Source organism: Canis aureus, chromosome 33, assembly GCF_053574225.1.
Source record: "Canis aureus isolate CA01 chromosome 33, VMU_Caureus_v.1.0, whole genome shotgun sequence".
Taxonomy (NCBI): Eukaryota; Metazoa; Chordata; class Mammalia; order Carnivora; family Canidae; genus Canis; species Canis aureus.
Genome location: NC_135643.1, coordinates 6546604 through 6569956, shown reverse-complemented (window position 1 = coordinate 6569956; position 23353 = coordinate 6546604). Strand labels below are relative to the sequence as shown.

Below are 23353 nucleotides of genomic sequence, written 5' to 3'. Positions count from 1 at the left end.
TAAAAAATATTTATTTAGAGAGGGAGAGAGAGCAAGAGCGAGAGCGAACATGCACAAATGGGAAAAAGGCAGAAAGAGAATCCCAAGCAGAGTCCCTGCTGGGTGGGGAGCTTGATATAGGGATCCCATGATCCTGCGATCATGACCTGCCAAAATCGAGAGTTGGATGCTTAACCAACTGAGCCACCGAGGCGCCCCATTTGTAAATTAAATATGCATGCTATTGAAAAGATATATTAAGTGTTAGTAAAATTTAATTTTTCTTATTTTTAAAGAATAAAATAAATACAAAGAGAGAGTCTAATAGATCTGTAAGGTAGTCTTTTGCAGACGTTGCTTTAGGGTCGGGAGAAGTGTGGAAACGGCAGATGAAGAATAGGTATAAGAAATCTCTGAAGGTCAAAAAAAAGGAGAAATCTCTGAAGGTCATTAATAGCTCTCTTTTATAGACAAATAAGTGATCTGCTTTTGGTTAGTGACACTATTACTAACATACTATAAAACAAAGACCTCATACTTTCAATAATTGAAAAAGTCCTTAAAGTAGTATAAGAAATTACTTACATTTGTAAGAAATGCAGATGGTGTTATGGTATCCAAGGCATTGTCTGTAGCACATAGGTAAGTGATTCCATCAATAAAGAGAGTATGATAGACAAAGCTTGAAAAGAATACATTCATTTACATGATAACATTGGAGAAATTAAATACCCTCGCAGAGAATCTAATTTTATTTTCAAGCTCTCAGCAGTAGTGTACAAGCTATATAACTTTTTATAATGAGAATTAGAAAATCTTTCATACATGTGAGAAATTATGTTAAATAAAAACTATAAAATTAGAATATATATTTAAAATTTCATCAATAAAAATGAAATTCAATGGAGAGAAAAGTCTATCCATCTATTTATCTATCTATATTTAAAATGGCTTTGATAGATATCTCTCATTACAAGACTGAATCAAGATTCTCATCAAATAAGAATGCCTTGAGTGGCTCAGCGGTTGAACATCTGCCTTTGACCCGGGGCATGATCCTGGGGTCCCAGGATCGAGTCCCACATTGAGCTCCTGCAGAGAGCCTGCTTCTCCCTCTGCCTATGTCTCTGCCTCTCTCTCTTATGAATAAACAAATAAAATCTTAAAAAAAAAGATTCTCATCAAATAGAAAATACTATATTCATTGATTTTTACTATCCCTGTATCTTTAGGTAGACATATTTAATTTTGGTATTTCTTGGCTTTCTATTATGATAGATTAGAATTTAAAAGTTATGAACTGCCAATACTAAATATTCTGAGGAACAGGATTAATTGGGGAGGGGGAAATTAAAGTCCTCTACAGTATGTGAAAGTGTATCTTATCTGACCTTTTATGCCTTCTCAGGGTCACATATTAGAAAGCTAGAAAACTCTTGGAAAGTGCCTTCATCTTTACTGCTCAACAATCCAGAAAATTTAAAAATCTGGCAATAAAAATAGTTGCTTGGTGCCTAGACTTTTAATCTAGTCTTTCTGAACACTATATATCCAAATGGTTAGTGGGTGACAGACTTGGTCAAACGCTAAACTGGATATACACAAAATGACAAAGCTCAGAAACAGGGAGAAAAGATAATCCCAGAGGCAGAAAATTTAAAGTATGTGCCTGCCCTTTTAGTGTAAATCCTTCATATCATATCATGAATACAATATGCTACAAATATTTATATTTTTTAAGATTTTATTTATTATTACCACTGAGCCACCCAGGTGTCCCTACAAATATTTTTAATGATGATATTGATTCATACACATACTCTCCACTTGGAAAATATTTTTATTTCTTTTTTTTTAAGATTTTCATTTATTTATTCATGAGAGACAGACAGAGAGAGAGAGAGAGAGGCAGAGACACAGGCAGACGGAGAAACAGGCTCCATGCAGGGAGCCCAACGTGGGACTCGATCCCAGGTCTCCAGGATCAGGTACCGGGCTGAAGGTGGTGCTAAACCGCTGAGCCACCAGGGCTGCCCAATATTTTTATTTCCAAATTGGGAGGAATGTTTGTTGAAAACGAGTTGCTAATTCTATCATCTCTCTAAAAGTTATATATGTGATTTGAAGTAAATTGATATTGGGTGTGAGGGAAGAGATATTTTACATTTATGCTTAGTATGTTATTAGTGAGTAACATTCAGAAACCACCTTTAAAAATGAAAAAAAAAACAAAACAAAACAAAAACAAACCCACAAATACCTGATGTCCAGGATACACCATAACTAACAAAAGCAAGAGGAGGAAAAGTGTGTATGATGTATTACCACTTGTCTATCATTCTCATATACTCCCTGAAGGGAAATGCACATATATGCATGTGTCCCTTATAGAAAATAAAAGAAAAAAAAATAAAAGAAAAAGAAAATGACAAACTGAAAACTTTGTTAAAATGGTTATCTGTCTAGGATAACCTGTCTAGGGGGAAGAGAGAACAGTGTGGAGAGGAAAGGAACGAAAATTAGACTTCTTAAAGAAAACCTGTTTTCTTAATTTGACTTTGGAGCCACATGCATGTTTTGCATAATTATAAAATGCTATTAATCAAATTTTAAGAGAGAAATCCTTAAAAAAAAAAACCCACAATTACAAAAATGAACCTAACTTTGTATGGAATAACCCAGACAGGAGATGATGATGGTGTGGTTCCTATAGTAGTACTAGAGGCAGTCGGATTCTGGATATATTTGGAAGGGAAGGGCAACACGATTTGTTAATGGATTGGGTTTAGATGTCAAGGAGACAAAAGTCAAGGATCATAAAGGTTTCAGGAAAAAAAAAAAAAGGTTTCAGGCCTGAGGAACTGGAAAAGTGGTATGTGGAAGACTGTAGGAGAAGGCTTGGTTTTGGACAGGAGTTTGAGATGCCCATCAGACATCCAAAAGAGATGCAGAATAGGCAGTTGGATATATGAAGCAGGAGTTCAGGAAGAGGTCTTCAAATGATTCAATTAGAATGCACAATATAGGCAAGCAAATAGTAGATGGGAAAAGCATCTCTTTTTGAAATCATGCTGGCTAATAAGAGGGAACAAACTAGAATATCACCATTTTGCACTCCCCAATAAATGAATGGCTCTATGGTGCAGGCAAGGAATACCACTGGCTCTTAGCATGTCAAAAGGAGATATAAGCAGACACATGTACCATCTGATGGAAAAAAAACACCCAGAGTCTTGCCGAAGGGATCCAGCCTGTGGATCCAGCTGCTTAAAACATTGTGAAATGCATTCTGAATATGCAATCAGTGAAACCAGAATGTGGGAAACTCTACACTCTACAGGATCTTCAATGATGAACTGTAAGGAAAGGAAAAGGATAGGATGCAGGGAGGAAATATAGATTAAAGAGATAAAAAAAAAAAAACTGGGTAGGATTAGGCTCTTGTGTCTGAGGTTGCATATTTAGGTGCTGAGGCAGTGAAGACCCAGGGTAAGTCACTACTATAGGGGTTGGAATGGTGGTTGATTTGGGGGAAAGGAAGGAAGCTGTGGATGGGACAGGATGCACGGTGGGGAGTTTTGGGGATGGCTGGCAGTATTCCATATTTTTGCCATAGGTGGTAGCTGCAGTTGGTGGGGAGGTTCCCTTTTAAAGCTTAATAAGGCTGTATTTTCTCTTGATGTAGTTTTTATATTTTGTTTTATTCTACAATATAAAGCTTAAAACAAACTTTTTTTTTTTTTAAAGATTTTATTTATTTATTCATGAGAGACACAGAGAGAGAGAGGCAGAGACACAGGCAGAGGGAGAAGCAGGCTCCATGCAGGAAGCCTGATGTGGGACTTGATCCAGGGTCTCCAGGATCACGCCCTGGGTTGCAGGCGGCGCTAAACGGCTGCGCCACTGGGGCTGCCCAAAACAAACTTACTCTTAAAAAAACAATGATGAGTCTAAAAGTAATAGATGCTCTTATTTCCCACCTCTTCTTTTACTAGCAAAATGTTGTCAAGACTGGGTTAGACCATACTATGTAATGTCCAAAGTATAGCTTAGAATGGTCTTATTAAAGATTTTTCAAATGGAAGTTTTCTTTTTTATTAATGAAATATTTTGGGTATACTAAAAAAGAGTGGAGAATAAGATAACAAGAATACCTTAGACCCACCATCTGGTTAAAATCTTACAGATACAATTAATGTTGTATGTATACTCTTCCCCAACTCCATTTTTCTCCCTTCCCATTGCAGAGGTAACCACTATGCTGAATTTGGTATTAATCACTCTCATTTGATCTTACACTTTTATATACAGAAGTTTTCCGTTCTGAGGGTTCAATTGAGAGCACGTGCAACTAATGTTGCACGTCATTATTATTGTTAAAAAGCAGACTTAAAAAAAAAAAAAAAAGCAGACTTTTATAAGAATATATCTTACCAGGACACCTGGGTGGCTCAGTGGTTAAGTGTCTGCCTTTGGCTCAGGGTGTGATCCCGGAGTCCCAGGATCAAGTCCCACATCAGGCTTCCTGCATGGAGCCTGCTTCTCTCTCTGCCAAGGTCTCTTTCTTTCTCTCTGTGTGTCTTTCATAAATAAATAAAATCTTAAAAAAAATAAGAATATACCTTACCTTCCCATCTGAATTATGGTCTTCGGTTCAGCTCTAAGAAGCACTAGTCTAAGCACTGTTGCTGCTGCTTCCTAAAAATAAATTATCAGCATTTATTTTGTGTAACATTGTAATATCTTTAATTTTTCCTCTCCCTAAATTTACTAATGGTCTGATTGGTTTATTAAAGAACAAGTGTTCACTAGAACTAATGGGTAGTCAGAATGTGTGGTAAGAGGCAAGTTATGAAATATTCATTTGAATCTGAAGGAAAATATTAAAATTATACAAATATACATATACTTCTGTGTATACTTATAATACGCAAATACAGGTTGCACTAATCAATCTTAGAGTCACATCTTACACATGGCTTTAAGGCTAGGAAGCAGTATTAATCAAATATCTTTTCAGTGACTAGAAACATCCTAAAAATGTTAATGGATTAAAAGTATTAAAAAAAAAAGGTATTCAGCCCTTGGGGCACCTGAGCGGCTCATGGTTAAGTGTCTAACTCTTGATTTTGGCTCAGATCATGATCTCAGGGTCATGAGATTGAAGCTTGTGTTGGGGGGTGGGAAGGTGGGGTGGTCCATGCTTAGCAGGGAGTCTGCTTGAGATTCTCTCCTTCTCTTTTTGTCCCCAACTGTACTTTCTCTCCCTCTCTAAAATCAATCAATCAATCTTAAAAAAAGTATTCAACTCTTATTCTCTGAATATCCCAAGCATTTATCTTTCTTTCTTCCTTCCTTTCCTTTTCCTTTTTTTCTTGCTTCCTTCCTTTCCTTTTTTTTCTTTCTTTCTTTTTCCTTTTCTCTTTTTTCTTTCTTCCTCTCTTCCTTCCTCCTTTTCTTCCCTTCCCCCCTTTTTTCTCTCTCTCTTTTCCTTTCTTTGCATTCTTCTTTCTTTAGTTTGATTAAGATAAAAATTTTTATTCAGTATTATTCACTGATTTCTTTCTATGAAACAGAATTGTCAAGATCTCTTATATCTGTATCTTGTCAGGCTCATTCTCTGGGGGGAAAATGTGCGAGATGTCAACGATTATCGATAATATCTTAAATATAGTTAATTGTAGGGAGTCCTATTAATTTACTTTAGAAGTATGAAAGGAACCTGAAAGTTACCTAGGAAGACTTGAATAGTCACATTCCTTTTTCTTTTCTTTTTTTTTTTAAAGATTTATTTATTTGACAGTGAGAGAGAGAGAGTGAGAGAAAGAGAGAGAGAGAGAGTGAGCACACACGTATGGGCAGGCATGGGGTGGGTGGAGAGGCAGAGGGAGAGAATCAAGCAGATGCCCTGCTGAGCTCAGAGCATGGGGGTGGGGGTGTGGGGGTGTTGATCTCACAACTTATGAGATGATGTCCCTCTCCCTCCTTCATTTGAGAAAGAGAGAAAGCACACAAGTGGATAGGGGCAGAGGGAGAAGGAGAAAGAATCAAAAGCAGACTGTATTGGGTGTGGAACATGACACCGGGGTTGATCTCATAACTGAGAGCTCATGACCTGGGCTAAAAACAAGAGTCAGATGCTTAATCAACTGAGTCACACAAGCACCCTAAATAGGCACATTCCTAATTCACTTTTCCATTTCCACAAAATAACACTTGAAATAAAAGCTTTTGAGTAAAACTTATTAATAGGAGAAAGTAAAACTTGAAATTCTTGTATTGCCTGAAAAATCCAGGGAAAGATTTCCTAAGAAACACAAAAATAAAGGGAATACATAAACTTTCAATTACTGTATTATCACCACTGAAACATATTCCCCTAGCTTTCACCAAGTGTCCCTTTTAGATTATATACACAATGAAATCATAGCAAAATTTGAAACAAAGTGAATGGCAACATGAAGCAGTGAAACGAATGGCAAACTAGGCTCTAGTTCCATTTCTGGAATTAATGTGTTGCACATCTTAAGAAAGTGACTTGTCGGGATCCCTGGGTGGCTCAGCGGTTTAGTGCTTGCCTTCGGCCCAGGGCGTGATCCTGGAGACGGGGATCAAGTCCTACATCGGCTCCCTGCATGGAGCCTGCTTCTCCCTTTGCCTGTGTCTCTGCCTCTCTCTCTTTCTCTGTGTCTCTCATGAATAAATAAGTAAAATCTAAAAAAAAACCAAAAAAAAAAAAAAACCCCCCCCCCCAAAAAAAACCAAGTGACTTGTCTGGGTCTGTTTTGTATGAAGAATGTAAGGATTGGGCAAGATGCTCTTTAGGGTCCTGTCCAGCTCTAGGACCCTATAATAGCAGTGGATTTGATCTCATGAATAAGCTTTGGTAGATACTAATATTTTTCTAATGAATATAAAATATCTGTGACATTAATACTTAGCCCAGAGGAAAGACATGATAGCCTGGGTGGCTCAGTCAGTTAAGTGTCTGCCTTTGGCTCACTTCATGATCTTGGGGTCCTGGGATGGTGTCTGCATTGGGCTCCCTGCTCAGCACGGAGTCTGCTTCTCCCTCTCCTTCTGCTTCTCTGCGTGCTTGTGCTTTCTCTCTCTGTCTCAAATAAATAAAAATCTAAGAAAAACCCCAAACTGTTCCTTAAAGCTCCTTGTCATTCTTTTACTTCTCACTGGTCAGCTTCTGCACAGCAGTTTTACCAAACCTTTAGTCCTTTCCTCCAACTGCATACTGCTCCAGGTCCTTCTACTTTCTTACTTCCCTGCATGCTTCAGAAAGAAAGGCCACGGGGCTTGTGAGCTGCTTCAGCTTTCTGTTTTTCTCCCTTCTTAACCGTTTGTTGACAATCTACTATACACTAGGCATTGTACACTGCAAAGACAGAGATGACAGTTCCTGCCCTGAAGGAGTCTGATGGCTGCAAGGGATCAGAAAAAGAATACAATTCAGCCCCTTATGGACTTTGGTAAAGGGATGTAAATTAGCCTGGGCATAGAGAAGGCTTCAGGGAGGCTTTGAGAAAAGTTACAAAACACAAAAGAGGTTATATTGTTAAAATTTAGAAAAGTGGGTTCCATGGAGAGGGAATGGGAGGTATAAAGACCTTGGTGAGATGAGTGTGAAGTTCAGGGTAGCTGGAGGAGCACCAGGATGTGTGGGAAGAGAAGGAGACAATCGTGGAAAAGCCCTACCAGGAGGGTCTCGAATGCCAGGCTAATGAGTATGGATTTTATTCTGAATGTAATGAGGCACCACCAAATGTTTTTAAGCAGGAGAGTGACATCATACTTCCTTTTAGGCGGTTCGAGAGGGACAAGGCTGAAGTTTGGGAGATCATGTCTAGGAGGCATTTTCAAGAACTCTGGCGGGAAGTAATCAGGGCCTAGAAGGTTCAGAAGCAAGAAGATGTGTTCAACACCTATGCAGGAGACAGAACTGATAGAACTGGATGGCAAATGAACAAATATGAAGGTGTAGAAGATGAGAAAGTGGAAGATGCCTCCTCATTTCCAGCTTGAACGGCTCAGTAGAACCACTCAGCAAGATGAGAAACAGATGAGGAGGAAGCTGTTGGGAAATTTAATTAGTTCCAGACATGATATGTTTGAACTTCTTCTGTTAGGTGATGTAACTGTGGAGAGAGATTACTTTGGAAGTGGATCAAGGTAAAGGTGTCCATGGATGTGAATGAATGTGACAAGTTAAAGGAGTAGTGAAGACAGAAGCCTGGAGAACATAGCACTTAGGGACTGGCAAAGAGGAGAACCCAGAAGGAGACCAGTTCTATATCTCTATGTCCACACTCTTCTATTCCCTGAGATAGAGGATATTCCTATAATCCAAGACTCACATCTCCACTGCTACCCTGGATTCCTTTTTTTTTCTTAATTTCAAGATTTTATTTATTTATTTGAGAGAGGGAGAGAGCTAGCGAGAGAGAGAGAGAGAGAGAGAGAGAGAGAGAGCATGAGCTGAGGGAGAGGGAGGAGACGCAGGCACCCCACTGAGCAGGGAGCCTGATGCGAGGCTCAATCCCAGGACCCCAGGATCATGACCTGAGCTGAAGGCAGATGCTTAACCAACTGAGCAACTCAGGAGCCCAGCTACGCTGGATTCTACGCCTTCTGTTCCTTCAGGTCTTGCTGTACCAATAACCTCATCTCTCTCTCTCTTTTTTTTTTTTTTTTTTTATGATAGTCACACACAGAGAGAGAGAGAGAGAAGGAGAGAGAGGGAGAGAGGCAGAGACACAGGCAGAGGGAGAAGCAGGCTCCATGCACCGGGAGCCTGACGTGGGATTCGATCCCGGGTCTCCAGGATCGCGCCCTGGGCCAAAGGCAGGCGCTAAACTGCTGCGCCACCCAGGGATCCCCAACCTCATCTCTTTTATTGTAAACCTTTTCTCCTTTCCATTAGCCCACATACGTTGAAAGTCTTTCCTGTTTTAAAAAGTGAGGCCCCTTCCTGGACCATACTTCTTCAGCTTTTACTCTATCTCACTTCCCTTCTAAAATCTTGTGAGAAGGTCTAACTCCACTCTTCCTATTCCCTCACCTCCCATTCAGTTGGCCTCAAGCAATGGGGCTTTTGCCTCTACTGCTTTTTCCAAACTGCTAATCCTAAAACCATCAATCATTTTCTAATTGGGGATCCAATGAGCACTTTTTAAGTCTTGTTCAACTTCTTTGGGGGCATAAACCATTCCTTTAACTTTCTTCTCTGGCTTTTCGGACCCACAGCTCTCATTTGGTGCCCCATTTCTCTACCCTGCTCCTGCAGTGTTCTGCCTTTTGGTCCTCTTCTCTCCTCACTTTCATACTTTTCTTTTCTACCTTCTTCTACTAGCTTCAACTGTTAGCCATGACTCTCTGAGCGCTCGCTACCTGTTGGACATTTTTTTGACCTCAATCTTTTGGGAATAAGGCGGAGGAAGAAATACCCAACTAGATTGGCCGGTGGAGGAAGAAATACCCAACTAGATTGGCCACTTCCAACAGGCAACAAACTACAACCCGTTTCAAACTATACTCTCCTCCCCTGCATTCCCTCTGACTTCCTCCTTCAAAATCCTGCTCCTCCTTCTGTAATTTCAATCTTGTTTAATGCCACCTGAAAAAAAAATGTTTGATAAATCATCATGTAGTACATCTTAAACTTATACACCATCATATGTGAATTAGGTCTCAATAATCCTGGGGCGGGGGGGGAAATCAAAAAAAGAAAAAAAAAAAAGGAAAATCATTCTAGGCATGGCCCAGTTCCCCGTGGTTTTCACAGTCTCTCTAGGATCTGCGCCCTCCCTCCCATCTGCACCGTCCCGGCCCTTCGCTCAGGCTCTTTGAGCTCCTACAGAAACGACAATGCCATGCCAACTGGTTTTCTCCCCTCCACGCCACCTTCCCATATTGGAACCAAACCAGGTTTTCCAAAGATGAATCAGATCCTGCCATTCCTCTGTTTAATCGCTCCTCAGTTTCCCTACAATACAAGGAGCCACACTATAGGACCGACCCTTCGTTAAGCACCCGCTGTCCGCTTTCCGGACCTCATCTTTAGCCCCCCCCCCGCACCGCGACCCTGTGCTCTCGCCACGCTTAGGTTTTGGGGTTCCCCAAACAAGCACACCGTGCTGCTCCACCCGAACCGAGTTCCCCTTTCCCTTCCCTGTCTCAGGCTAACTCTCACAAGATTTCTAGGCCAAGCGCCCCAGTCACCCCTGCTGTGGTCCCCAAGCAGCCACCATCCTGAAGCCCCAGGAGCAATCTCGACCCGTCTCCCCCCGAGGACTTTCTTTTTTTTTTTTTTAAACTTTTAAAAAAATTTTTATTTATTCATGATAGTCACAGAGAGAGAGAGAGAGAGAGAGAGGCAGAGACACAGGCAGAGGGAGAAGCAGGCTCCATGCACCGGGAGCCCGACGTGGGATTCGATCCCGGGTCTCCAGGATCGCGCCCTGGGCCAAAGGCAGGCGCCAAACCGCTGCGCCACCCAGGGATCCCCCCCGAGGACTTTCGCACCGTCGGACAAATTCTACAGCCCCTGGTCCTAACGAGACAAGGAGCTCATCAAGGTCCCGTCTTCTCCTCGCCGCTGCGCCCCCTACACCTGTACCCCGGGACTATGCAACTGGCACATGTTCGATAAATGTGGGCTGAACTGCAAGTCACTGTTCCGCGGCGGAGAGAAAACCTCCAAGGGCCTCTGGAACCGCAGCTGCACGCGGCGGCTCGTGCCCGCCAAGGGGGGCGCGCGCACCCCCCCCCCCACCCCTAGGCGGCGCACTGCGCCCCGCGCCCCGCGACCCGGAAGCGCGGGGGCTCTCGCCCGAGACCCGCCGGCCTCGGCCCCGACCGCCGGGCGGCGCAGCGTCCTGAGGGGCGGGCCCGGCAGGCACCACCCTCGAAGAGGCGGAACCTGCCCAGGCGGAGGTCCGGACCCCGGTACCTGATAGGAGCCGCCGGTCAGGGCCAGCTCCGCTAGGACCGCTCGGCCATTAGCGACACAGCTGTAGGTGATCGTCATGGCGGGCGGGCCCGGGAGGAGAGGTTCCGGCCGGCCTGAACCGCCCGCCACGGCCTCGGGGCGGTGACGGGGGCGGGGCTAGGGGCGGGGGCGGGGCTAGGGCGGGGCTCGGGGCGGGGCTCGCGCAGGCGCGAGGAGCGATTGCTTGGCGGGGGCGGGAGGCGGGGCCATCCCTGGTCTGGGCGGAGCCTCTGCCGAGACGGGGGCGGGGCTAGGGCGGGGCTCGGGGAGGGGCTCGCGCAGGCGCGAGGAGCGATTGCTTGGCGGGGGCGGGAGGCGGGGCCATCCCTGGTCTGGGCGGAGCCTCTGCCGAGACGGGGGCGGGGCTAGGGCGGGGCTCGGGGCGGGGCTCGCGCAGGCGCGAGGAGCGATTGCTTGGCGGGGGCGGGAGGCGGGGCCATCCCTGGTCTGGGCGGAGCCTCTGCCGAGACGGGGCGGGGCTAGGGCGGGGCTCGGGGCGGGGCTCGCGCAGGCGCGAGGAGCTATTGCTTGGCGGGGGCGGGAGGCGGGGCCATCCCTGGTCTGGGCGGAGCCTCTGCCGAGACGGGGGCGGGGCTAGGGCGGGGCTCGGGGCGGGGCTCGCGCAGGCGCGAGGAGCTATTGCTTGGCGGGGGCGGGAGGCGGGGCCATCCCTGGTCTGGGCGGAGCCTCTGCCGAGACGGGGGCGGGGCTAGGGCGGGGCTCGGGGCGGGGCTCGCGCAGGCGCGAGGAGCTATTGCTTGGCGGGGGCGGGAGGCGGGGCCATCCCTGGCCTGGGCGGAGCCTCTGCCGAGACGGGGGCGGGGTTTGGTACAAAACAAAACAAAACAAAACTGGCCTTGGGTGAGTGAAACCTTCCTCCTTCGTGCTTCTCCGTAAAGTCACTTGGTGAGAGCCAGTTCGCTTCACGGTACCACCTGCCTACGATTCAGTCCACAACATGACAAGTAAAATAAAATTCATCCATTAACTCAGCCAGCGGCTATTGAACTCCCGCGGTTGGGAGGATGCTAAGAGGCAGGCCCCGAGGTGTGGCTCTGAGGGGTTCTTTCTGGAAGTGGCTACAGAGGCAGGTGAAGACAGACGCCGATTCCAATGAGTGACATGCGGAAAGATCAACTAAGTGGTAGAAGCTGGGGCGGAGGCAGCCGATTCTCCCGGGGAGAGGGAGCAAAGCCTTCTCGGTCGCTGCCCCCCTCCCCCGCCCCCGCCCCGACTTCGGAGGGGTTGGAATTTCTCTAAGGGAGGAGGAAGGCGAGGACAGCCTAAGCAGAGGGAACAGCTTCTGTAAAGGCTTGAGAGCAGGCAGGTGGGTTTAGGGAATGGGTGTGAGTAGTGTGGCAGAGGAAAGGTGTGCGGCGGAGTGGGTAGGAAAGGAGAGGGGTAGGAGCGATAGAATGATTTGTCATCCTAGGTCTTGAGTTCCTGGACAAGAACTTAAAAAAAAAAAAAATATATATATATATACAAGCTTCAGATAAGTTTATGTATTTTCATCAGCAGGGTGTTGTGGTAGAGTGAAAAGAAATCCGACGAACTTGGATTGAATATAGGCACTGCCATGTATTCTGCACCTTCACTGTAACTTAACCTTTCTGAGACTCAGTTTCCTAGTCTATAAAATGGGTGTAGTCTTCAAGTTTAAATTAAGTAATTATGCAAAGTACTTAGCAGTTGCACCCTGAGTGTGATAAATACATTAAATGAGAATTACTTTCTTGCTCTCAGTAGTATAACTCTAAAGGAAAACCAGTCGTTGTCTTTCTGGGTGATTGGCAGAGGTGGAGACAGGTAGTCAATGGAGTTCATTTTAACCCAGTGCAATCAAATTGGATTTGACAAGCAGGTCGCAGAACTTGTCTGGACAGTAACTCCTGTGAAAAATGCTTTGTTGAATCATGTATCCTCCTATCTAAAGGAAATCTTGAATCAGTGTGCCTTATCAGCTTAGAGAGAATGTCTTTTGTTACAGGAGTCATTGAATTAAAAACACTAGTCACACTGTTTATATGTGGGAAAGTGAAATATGTTAATTCTGAGGTAATGCATTGGAATATTTCTTGCTAATGATAAAAATAAAGCTGAATAAACTCGGCCACATGGCAGTACCCCTTGTGTTTAGTAACTAGTGGAACTGAAAGAGATTGGGCAAAGAAATCATGAGCTGTAGTAATGATAACAAGCATCTGATACTTGGAATGATGTATCTAGGGCCTCCCCCGTCTTGGTCTCACCTTGCCACGTTAAAGCAATCCTGTAAAGCAGGTATGATGGGTTCATTTTGCACAGCCCACATAGTCAGACCTCTAGAAATGTAAAACATAAGTGATAACACCACTCTATCTTTTTTTTTATACCACTCTATCCTTGAGCCCCGTTTTACCTGATATCTGAGGCTTAATCTAGTCAATGCTAGGTTTCCTCAGTTAACTCAGGATTTACCCCTTCCTCCTTCTATGTGGGGTAGGAGTGGCATCTGTGTGTGTAAGGGACATGGTGGTGGTGGAGATCTGATTCGTGATTGCCATCCCTCCAAGGTGGCACCTGCCACTCCTGTTTCTGTCTTTGGTCATCAGTTCACATACTCCACTTGGAAACTCAAGACCCCTTTAGGCACTCTGGTTCTGTCTCAGCCACTCTTTAGCCCTTTTGGGGGAAGGAAAACTTTCCCTTGCTCCGTCATGCCATTTTGAGGTGTGTGTGTGGGGCTCCAGAGGCTGTCTCAGGTCTCTGGCCAACACACCGTGGTGCCACCCCTTCTGTCATGCTGTCATTCTGTTGTCATGTGGGGAGCAGCTCGTAGACCTTATCTCACCTGGGCAGCAACTCTTTGGGTTCCCAATTAACTGAGAGTCTTCTCATTACCACACTCTATCACCCCTCACCTTCCAGTAAGGACTGACTAATTGGATTGCTTCCGTTGGACCCTGTCCTCCTCAAGCCTGTGGATACGCCAGTGCCTCTAGGTAGGGAACCTAATACTACCCCAGGCATTCTTCCCAATTTATGGCATTAATGTTGGCTTCTGCTGTCCCAAACCTTTTCTTTTCATATACTTCAGGGACTTTCCAGAACCTATTATGAAACTTTAAGAGCAGAGAATCTTTTCCTTCTTTGCCTGCTCTTCCACCTCTGTCCCTCTTGGTACTCCATTTTCTTTGTTCTCTATTTTTATGCAGAGAATCATAATGAAAACCTGCAGCAGGTAGTATAAAATATCACAGGCGTTTTTATCTCTCCCTTGATAGTTTGACAAAACCTTGAGGGCGAAACAGGATGAGTGGTGAGAAGCTGGATCTGTGGGAAGGAGAAATGGGACGTTCACTATTGCCCATTTCTTTTAACACAAGGTTTTGGCTTTATGACTACTTTCACTGACTAGCAAATCTACTGCTAGATTTTTTCAGGTTAGCTCCCCAGACCAGAAAGTCACTACTATTTGAATCATCCAGTTTCTTAGGTCACTGAAGACTTTGTAAATATTCCACAAGCTGGAGAGCATCAGGTACTCATTGATTCAGGATGCTACTTATTCAGTATTGAAGTTCTCTTCTGGACTCCTGTTTTACTTACTGTTGTTCTTCAAAATGAGAATATGCATATATTGTTTCTTTACAGCATGTAATCACTGTAATAATTCAAACAATACAGCAGTAAAAGCTTCTCTATTTTTACCAACCTATAAAAAACTCACTAAGAATAGTAATAGTAATAATTTAACTTATATTTGACTGTCTTGATACATTTTTATATTAACAGACACATGCATACTACTTTTTCCGAAATCTGTTTTTTGTCTTGTTTTAAAATTAATATACTGGGGCACCTAGGTGGCTCAGTGGTGGAGCGTCTGCCTTCGGCTCAGGTCATGATCCTGGGGCCCTGGATCTAGTCCCACATCAGTCTCCCCAGAGGGAGCCTGCTTCTTCCTTTACCTATGTTTCTGCCTCTCTGTGTCTCTCAGGAATAAATAAATAAAAATGTAAAAAAAACAAAAAACAAAAAACAAAAAATAAATTAATATACTGTTTTCTTTGACTATCACATATATTTCAAATATTTTCCTCTGAAGTTTATCATTTTCTTTTTCCTTCTGGTGCCTATTCTTTTGCAGATGTTTTTGTTTCTGACTTAGTTAACCATATCCCTGCTTTTTTTTAAAATTTTTTATTTATTTATGATCGTCACACAGAGAGAGAGAGAGAGGCAGAGACACAGGCAGAGGGAGAAGCAGGCTCCATGCACCAGGAGCCCGATGTGGGATTTGATCCTGGGTCTCCAGGATCGCGCCCTGGGCCAAAGGCAGGCGCCAAACCGCTGCGCCACCCAGGGATCCCCATATCCCTGCTTTTTATTATGATGATGGAACCTAGTGGCTGTTAGGCAAGGCTTCCTTTCCTATTCCCATATGAAAATATTTCTTTTATTTTCTTGTTACTTTTGTTTGTTTTAATGTTTAAATATTTAATCCAGCTCTAATTTGTTTTTGTGTCTCTTGTGAGGTCACAAGAGAAATATATGTTTTCCCAAACGTACTGCCAATTGTTTCAAACCACTTATTTGAAGTCCACTTTTGCCATAAACTAAATTCTTCTATAACATTGTTAATTGGATCTTAGACTTGATTAACATGTCCTCTTCTGCACTGGTATCACAGTGATTCAATGACAGTAGCTTGAATTGCTTTAAATTTAACAAATTGGAAAGAGTTAATATATTTGCAATATTTCGTCTCATCCAGGAACACGGGTTGATTTTCTATTTATTCTTTATTATATCTTCCTATAAAAGTTCTGTAGGTTTCTTCATAAAGGCTTGACAATTTTTTAGAAATGTTTATTCTAGAGTATTTTGGCTGTTCTTGTTTGTGGACTTTGTTTCCTATTTTGTCTTCCAGTTGCCTGTTTCTGGCACGTATTATCCACTCCCCCCTTTTTTTAGGTAGGCTCCACACCCAGAGTGGAACTTGAACTCACAACCCTGAGATTAAAAGTGGTGTCCTTTACTGACTGAGCCAGCCAAGTGCCCCTATTTCTGGCATGTACAAAATCTGTTGACTGAAATGAGGGGTTGTTGAGTGTAATGGCCAAGAAAAAATTCTTGAGATGTTGTCTGATGCAACTTAGTAAGTTTATTTAAGTAGCGTGGGGACCTTACCTATGAGCAGAAAGGGCTGCACTTTTGCTGTATGGAGCTGGTGGTTATATGCTTAGTGCTCAAGGTGGTAGGGACATCCAGGGAGTATTAGATCATAAATGTCTTCTTTGAATTTCTACTGGTAAAACTGCTTTCGCAAGACTTCTCTGGTGCTTATCGTTCAGTTCAATATTATCTATCAGTGAGATACCCAGGAGTCATGAGATCCTTTCAGGATGTAGCAACGGGCACATATTTGATCTTTATCAGAATGGTGCAGGTAAGCCTTCTGGGCTAAAGTTGAATATTTTTCTGCTTCTATCCCTCATCAGTTATATTTGGTTTCTTTTACATACAGCCCCTGCTACATAATATTGTAAACTCCTAAAGGCCATGGGCTTTTACACATCCAGCACATTGTGCTATGCTCAATGTGAACAGGATGTAGGATACTATTGTTGACTCTCATACTCGTTTTTTTCATTATATTCAGCAGCCAAGTGGAGGGGAACCTCAGGTAGCAATGATATTTGTGAAAACTGGAAAATGATTGAAGGTAGTGTAGTAGGAGGAGATTGGAGGGACTTAGGAGTCAAGCAGACCTGGATGTAATGCTGACTTTGCCACTTTCTAGTTGTGTAATCTTGGCATTTCTGAACCTGTTTATTTCTTAGTCTCATTTTTGAACTTAATTCAGAAAATGAGCTTGGAGTGCCTGGGTGGCTCAGTCGATTGAGTGTTTGACTCTTGGTTTCAGCTTAGGTCATTATCTCAGGTTCGTGAAATCAAGCTCCATGTGTGGCTCTGTGGTCAGTGTGGAGTCTTCTTGTCCCTCTCCCTCTGCTTCTCCCCCCTCACTCTCTCTCTTTCTTAAATAAATAAATAAATAAATAAATAAATAATAAAAAAGGAAAAGAAAATGAGCTGACATACACAAAGCATATAACTGGTCCTCAGTAGGTGTTCCAGTGTGGATGGCTGTTATGATCATTATGAATCCATGTTATCATGTAACTAGATCTATCCATTAATATGCACATTTAAGAAAGCACAGCCTGGCCTACATGAGTTGCTTGTGTGTAGATTCAGTGAACATATTTGAATCATCATTCGAGGCAGATGATACAGAAATTTTCTTTTCTTTTAGATTTTATTTATTTATTCATGAGAGAGACACACAGAGAGAGGGGCAGAGACACAGGCAGAGGGAGAAGCAGGCTCCATGCAGGGAGCCTGACGTGGGACTTAATCCCATTACTCTGGGATCACGCCCTGAGCCAAAGGCAGATGCTCAACCACTGAGCTACCAGGTGCCTCGATGCAGAAGTTTTCTAAAATTCTTCCTTTTGAGAAATATGTTATCTGTTGGTCTCCACTCTGTAATAAGTTTTCTGAGAACAGAGGTCAAATATTACCAATCTTTTTATCTCTAGCACCTGGTGCAGTGATGGACACAATTTAGGTGGCTGCATTTCATAGTATGAAGTATTTATTTAACCAGTTGCCTACCTTTATTTGTTGTTGTTGTTGCTAATACAAAAGATGTTGCCCACCATTTGCTTCAACGTGGATGGAACTGGAGGGTATTATGCTGAGTGAAGTAAGTCAGTCGGAGAAGGACAAACATTATATGTTCTCATTCATTTGGGGAATATAAGTAATAGTGAAAGGGAAAATAAGGGAAGGGAGAAGAAATGTGTGGGAAATATCAGAAAGGGAGACAGAACATAAAGACTGCTAACTCTGGGAAACGAACTAGGGGTGGTAGAAGGGGAGGAGGGCGGGGGGTGGGAGTGAATGGGTGACGGGCACTGGGTGTTATTCTGTACGTTAGTAAATTGAACACCAATAAAAAAAAAAAAAAAAAAAAAAAGATGTTGGCTTCTTATCTTTGCTAGGAAGCGTAGCGTTTAAGAGAGGATGTGTAGATGGCAAACATCTCTGCAGGCCGCCCATACGCAACTTGTTTTATTATCGTTGGTTTTAAATCCCATTGCTGTGTCAGGGCCAGCAGAGGGAGCACAGAGCACAGCTTTGAAGGAGCAAGCTGCTGCAGCTGGACTGGGAAAGCAGGAAAAGGCCACTGAGGAGTTTTACAGAGGAAGGAAGGAAGAGCTAGGAAGAAGGTCATTCCCCATTTGGTTCTCTTTGCCCTGTTCTCTTTTGTAACTCATTCAGGCCCCGGAAGGCCTCTTCTCACCTTTTTTTTTTTTTTTTTGCCCCTTGCTCAGCAGCTTCTCATAACTTTTCCCTTTCCTTAGGTTAGTTACACAATAAGACACACAAGACCCATGTTCTCCAGGCTAGTTTCTCTTTTAGTCAGCTCAGTTACTTAGCTCAGATTCAGGGTTTGGACATTGATGAGGGTCCCAGAAAAACACTGAAGAAACCGGGTGCCTTGATTCAGAATTCCCACTGTCAGAAGCCATTTTGGAGGGGGGGTGGACTGAAAGGGCTGGGGTTAGATTTCTCTTTGCATGAGGAATCGGAGAGGCAAATGAAGACTGGACAGAAGGTTGTAGGGTTTCTAGAGAGTGGGGGAAAATGCCACTTGCTGCTTCATTGTCTTGCAAAAGCAGATCTGTGGCACTCCATATTTGAGAATCTCTTGAATTGTGAGCCACTACTGTCACGGGCAGTGATTGCATCTCTCAGGTGTATTGGAGGAAGAGATAAAATGGTTGTGAACTGTTGTCTCACAACTCAAGTACGAAATTCTCTGCCTGTTGCTTAAGGTCTGCTATTGTCTTTCCCAACCCCAGCATCTCTCTAAATTTAACCTTCTTCTCTGTACATTAATCATCACCATAGCCAATTTAGTCTGCTCACGGATCTGAGATCATATTATGCTGATTCCGGGCTGGAAGCTTTTGTTCTTGTGTTTTTTCCCCACATTTTCCTAATTCTTCCATCCTTCAAAACCCAGGTGAGGACCTTTAGAGGTCACCAACTGTACTACTTATTTTTTCACAGTATAGGTTTCAGCCATTAATAGCATACATTCTTTGTTAACAGGTCTGTTGGGTATAAAAAGCTTATAAGTTGATTGTTTGGAATGTAGAGCACGTTTCTCTGCAGAAATATGGTAACTGAGTCAAGGTGTATTTGAAATAGAAATAGTTGAAAACAATCTTTCGTAATTAAACAAAATAGCAACTCCAGTGATTAAACAAAACAGGGAATCAATAAGATTGAACTAGCTCACTCTCATTCATCTTGGTGCTAGTGTTTAAGGAAGAGCAGGTTTAATTAAAGGAGGATAGAGAGGTGTTGGAAATTAGTGGATGTTCTGAATGGGCCTTATGGAGCAATTTCATGGAAGACACTGGCTTTTTGTTATGTCTTTATTACTTTACAACTCCTGACTCTGCATTTCCATAATGCTGGTGTCTGGCTGCTAGTGCTTTAGTACTTAGCCGTGGTTTGGATTATTTTTGGCTTAAAAAAGGTTATGGGAGAATGTCAGAAAAAATGGCAAAATGAAGGACTGCCAAAAATATTTCCCTTCAGAAGAGCAATTAAAAAAAGGCGATTTTTTGGGAGAATTTATTTTGTAACATACACAATTATTTAATCATTGTGTTGTATAGCTGAAACTAATATATATCATCTATACTTTAAAAAATTTCAGAATTAAATTTTCAGAACTCTAGAAGTTAACTAAAGGCCTGCTGACCCAAGGATCATTTATTCAAGAAAAGTGACTGAATCTTAGTAAGAATGGTGACCTCTATCGCATTTTAACTTACCCTAATCCCACCTCCCACTTTCCAGTTATGCAGTAGTCTTAATAACAGTCTATATTCCTGGGCAGTTTGGCAGCCACTAGAGAGGGCAGAATGAATTTGGAACTCTTTCAAAGCCCCATTCTCATAGAATTGTCATTATGTGATCTGTCTAGTGGTTCTCCAGAAGAGTTCACTTACAAGGCTGACTCAGAGCTCATTCAGTGCTAAAAACCTTCTCCTCCCACAGGGGGCATTGTCAAAACAATTATAGGCAAGGATTTCAACTTGCAAATGCTTTAGGTAATGGATAACTGTTGGGGAAACAGTATACCAAAAGCTCAAAAGGAATAGTTGATGAATGTACTGTCTGTAAGGGCTTTGAAAAGCTCTGAAATAGTTGTGGTAATCTAGAAGTCCATGTTATATAGAAGAGCTCTGAGCATGCTGGGGAAAGATGTGAGAAGGCCCTAAGCTCTCATGTCTGATTGAGCTTGAGATTTTATGCAAGTAGGAAGTGAAGGCTGAGGTGGAGTTATAAACCACTCTTTTTAAAAATATTTATTTATTTATTATAGAAAGAGAAAGAGCACAAGTGGGAGGGGCAGAGAAAGGGAGAGAGAATCTCAAGCAGACTGCACTGAGCGCAGAGCCTGATGCAGGGCTCCATCCCATGACCCTGAGATCCTGACCTGAGCGGAAACCAAGAGTTGGAAACTTAACCAACTGCACCACCCAGGTGTCCCATGAACTGAGTTTTATTTTATTTTATGTCATTATTATTATTTGTAAAGATTTTATTTACTTATTCATGAGAGACACAGAGAGAGGCAGAGAGAGAGGCAGAGACAGGAGAAGCAGGCACCATGCAAGGAGCCCGATATGGGACTTGATCCTGTGACTCCGGGATCATGCCCTGAGCCAAAGGCAGATGCTCAACTGCTGCACCACCCAGGCATCCCTGAACAGAGTTTTAAAGGCATGCTCAACACCTACACAGAGCTGCTCACAACAAAGCCAGGGATATTTAGTTATTCCAGCTATTTAAGGATATTTCTGTCTAGTCATTAGTTGACCAATAAGCTAACTAAATAGAGACACTAACATGACAAAGAGTATAGACTTTACAAAATTAGTTCAGAAAAGTCACTAAACAAGTAATTACTATAATAAGTGGCAAAAACAATAAACTCTGTAGGTGAGGTTGGTGGATCTGATTGTTAGAGTTGTCACATTATATTGTTTTAAATGTCTGGTTCTTAAAAAATCATGAGACATACACAGAAACAAGAAAATATATTCCATAAAAGGACAAAAATCAATCAATGGAAATTATTCCTAAGGAACCCCAGGTGTTGGATTTACAAGACAAAGGCTTTATTGTATTTATTTATTTATTTATTTTAAGATTTATTTATTCAAGAGAGAGCATGTGAGAGAGAGAGAGAAAATGGACAAACAGGGGGAGGGGCAGAAGGAGAGGGAGAGAATCTCAAGCAGGCTCCCCACGGAGCATGGAGCCTGACATGGGGCTTGATCTCATGACCCCGAGATCATAACCTGAGCTGAAACCAAGAGTCAGACATTCAACCGACTGAGCCACCCAGGTACCCCCCAAGACAAAGAGCTTAAATCAGTTTAAATATTCCAAAGAATTAAAGCAAATCCTATCTAAAGAATTAATGTGTAATAATCACATTTCACTAAATAGAGAATATCAATAAAGAGAAACTAAGAAAAGGAAACAAATATAAACCTAAATGAAAAAAAAATCACTAGAGGAGCTCAACAGCAGTTGAACATGCAGAAAAAAGAATCAGGGAATTTGAAGATAGATATGTTGATATTATTCAGTCTAGGGAACAAAACAAAAAAAAGTAAACAAAGTAAAACAAAGCCTCACAAACCAATGGGACACCGATAAGTGTTTACTAATGTAAGTGTAATGGAAGTCCCAGAGGAGAGGAGTGCAAGAAAAGGGAAAAAAAGTGCATGAAGAAATAATGGCTGCAAACTTGACAAATTTGATGAAAAATATTCATCTACACATCCAAGAAGTTAAAACAGATCCACATAACATAAACTCACAGAGATCCACCCCTAGATATATTGTAATGAAACTGTTGAAAGCTGGAGAATCTTGAAAATAGCAAGAGAGGGACACCTGGGTGGCTTAGTGGTGTGATCCTGGGATCAAGTCCTGCATCAGGCTCCCTGCAGGGAGCCTGCTTCTCCCTCTCCCTCTGCCTTCGTTTTTTTTTTTTTTTTTGTTTTTTTTAAGATTTTATTTATTTATTCATGAGAGAGAGAGAGAGAGAGGCGGAAACACAGGCAGAGGGAGAAGCAGGCTCCATGCAGGAAGCCCCATGTGGGGCTCGATCCCGGGACTCCAGGATCACATCCTAGGCTGAAGGCAGGCGCTAAACCACTGAGCCACCCAGGGATCCCCCTCCCTCTGCCTTTGTCTCTGCCTCTCTTTCCGTATCTCTTCTGAATAAATGAATACAATCTTTTTAAAAAAGAAAATAGCAAGAGAGAAGGGCCTCGTTATATATATATATATATAGGAACCTCAATAACATTAATAGCTGATTTCTTATCAAAAGCCATAGAAGCCAGAATCCAGTTGAATGACATATTCAAAACGCTGAAGGAAAGAAAGAAGAAAAAAAAAAGGAAGAAAAAACATCACTGTCAACCATGAATTCAGCATCTGGCAAGGAAAAATTAAAACACTGACAGATAACAGGAACTGAGAGAGTTCATCATTTGCAGATCTTCCCTGTAAGAAAAATTAAGTAAAAGAACACTCTACAGTAACTCAAATCCACATAAGAAATAAAGAACATCAGTAAGCACATAGTTAAGTTTAAATGATAATATAAATGTAGTTTTTGTTTGTTACTTCTTCCTCCCATATCTGATTTAAAGACAAGTGCAGATGGATGCCTGGGTGGCTTAGTGGTTTAGCGCCTGCCTTCGGCCCAGGGCATGATCCTGGAGTCCTGGGATCGAGTCCCACATCAGGCCTCCCGCATGGAACCTACTTCTCCCTCTGCCTGTGTCTCTGTCTCTCTCTGTCCATCATGAATAAATAAATAAATAGAATCTTAAAAAAAAAGGACAAGTGCATAAAGCTATGACTATAAATGTATGTTATTAAGCACACAATGTATATAGATATAGTTTGTGATAATAACAGTGTAGTGAAGTGGTGGGGAAGAGAGCTGTTTAGAGCAATTTTTATTTATTTTTTATTTTTTAAAAGATTTTATTTATTTATTCATGGGAGACAGAAAGAGAGGCAGAGACATAGGCAAAGGGAGAAACAGGGTCCCCACAGGGAGCCTGATGCAGGACTCGATTCCAGGACCCTGCGATCACGACCTGAGCCAAAGGCAGACACTCAACCAGTGAGTCACCCAGGTGCCCCTAGAGCAATCTTTAAAATATACTACTGAAATTAAGTGAGTATTAATCAGGATCAGGTTGTTTT

The 23353-nt window shown here is 42.6% G+C and overlaps 1 protein-coding gene across 9 annotated transcripts in view; it reads right to left on the bottom strand.

Moving 5' to 3' along the window:
* The window catches only part of LOC144304205 (uncharacterized), a 78231-nt gene extending 67134 nt beyond the window's left edge, over positions 1–11097 (bottom strand). For all 9 annotated transcript variants that reach the window (XM_077882687.1, XM_077882688.1, XM_077882686.1 and 6 more), the window contains exons 1-3: positions 10940–11097; positions 4607–4677; positions 565–661 (exon numbers count right to left, since the gene is read on the bottom strand). In XM_077882687.1, the coding sequence (XP_077738813.1) occupies positions 565–661; positions 4607–4677; positions 10940–11017 (246 nt within the window). In that variant the 5' untranslated portion in view covers positions 11018–11097. The remainder of the gene's footprint in view (positions 1–564; positions 662–4606; positions 4678–10939) is intronic.
* Between the last annotated feature and the right edge of the window lie 12256 nt (positions 11098–23353).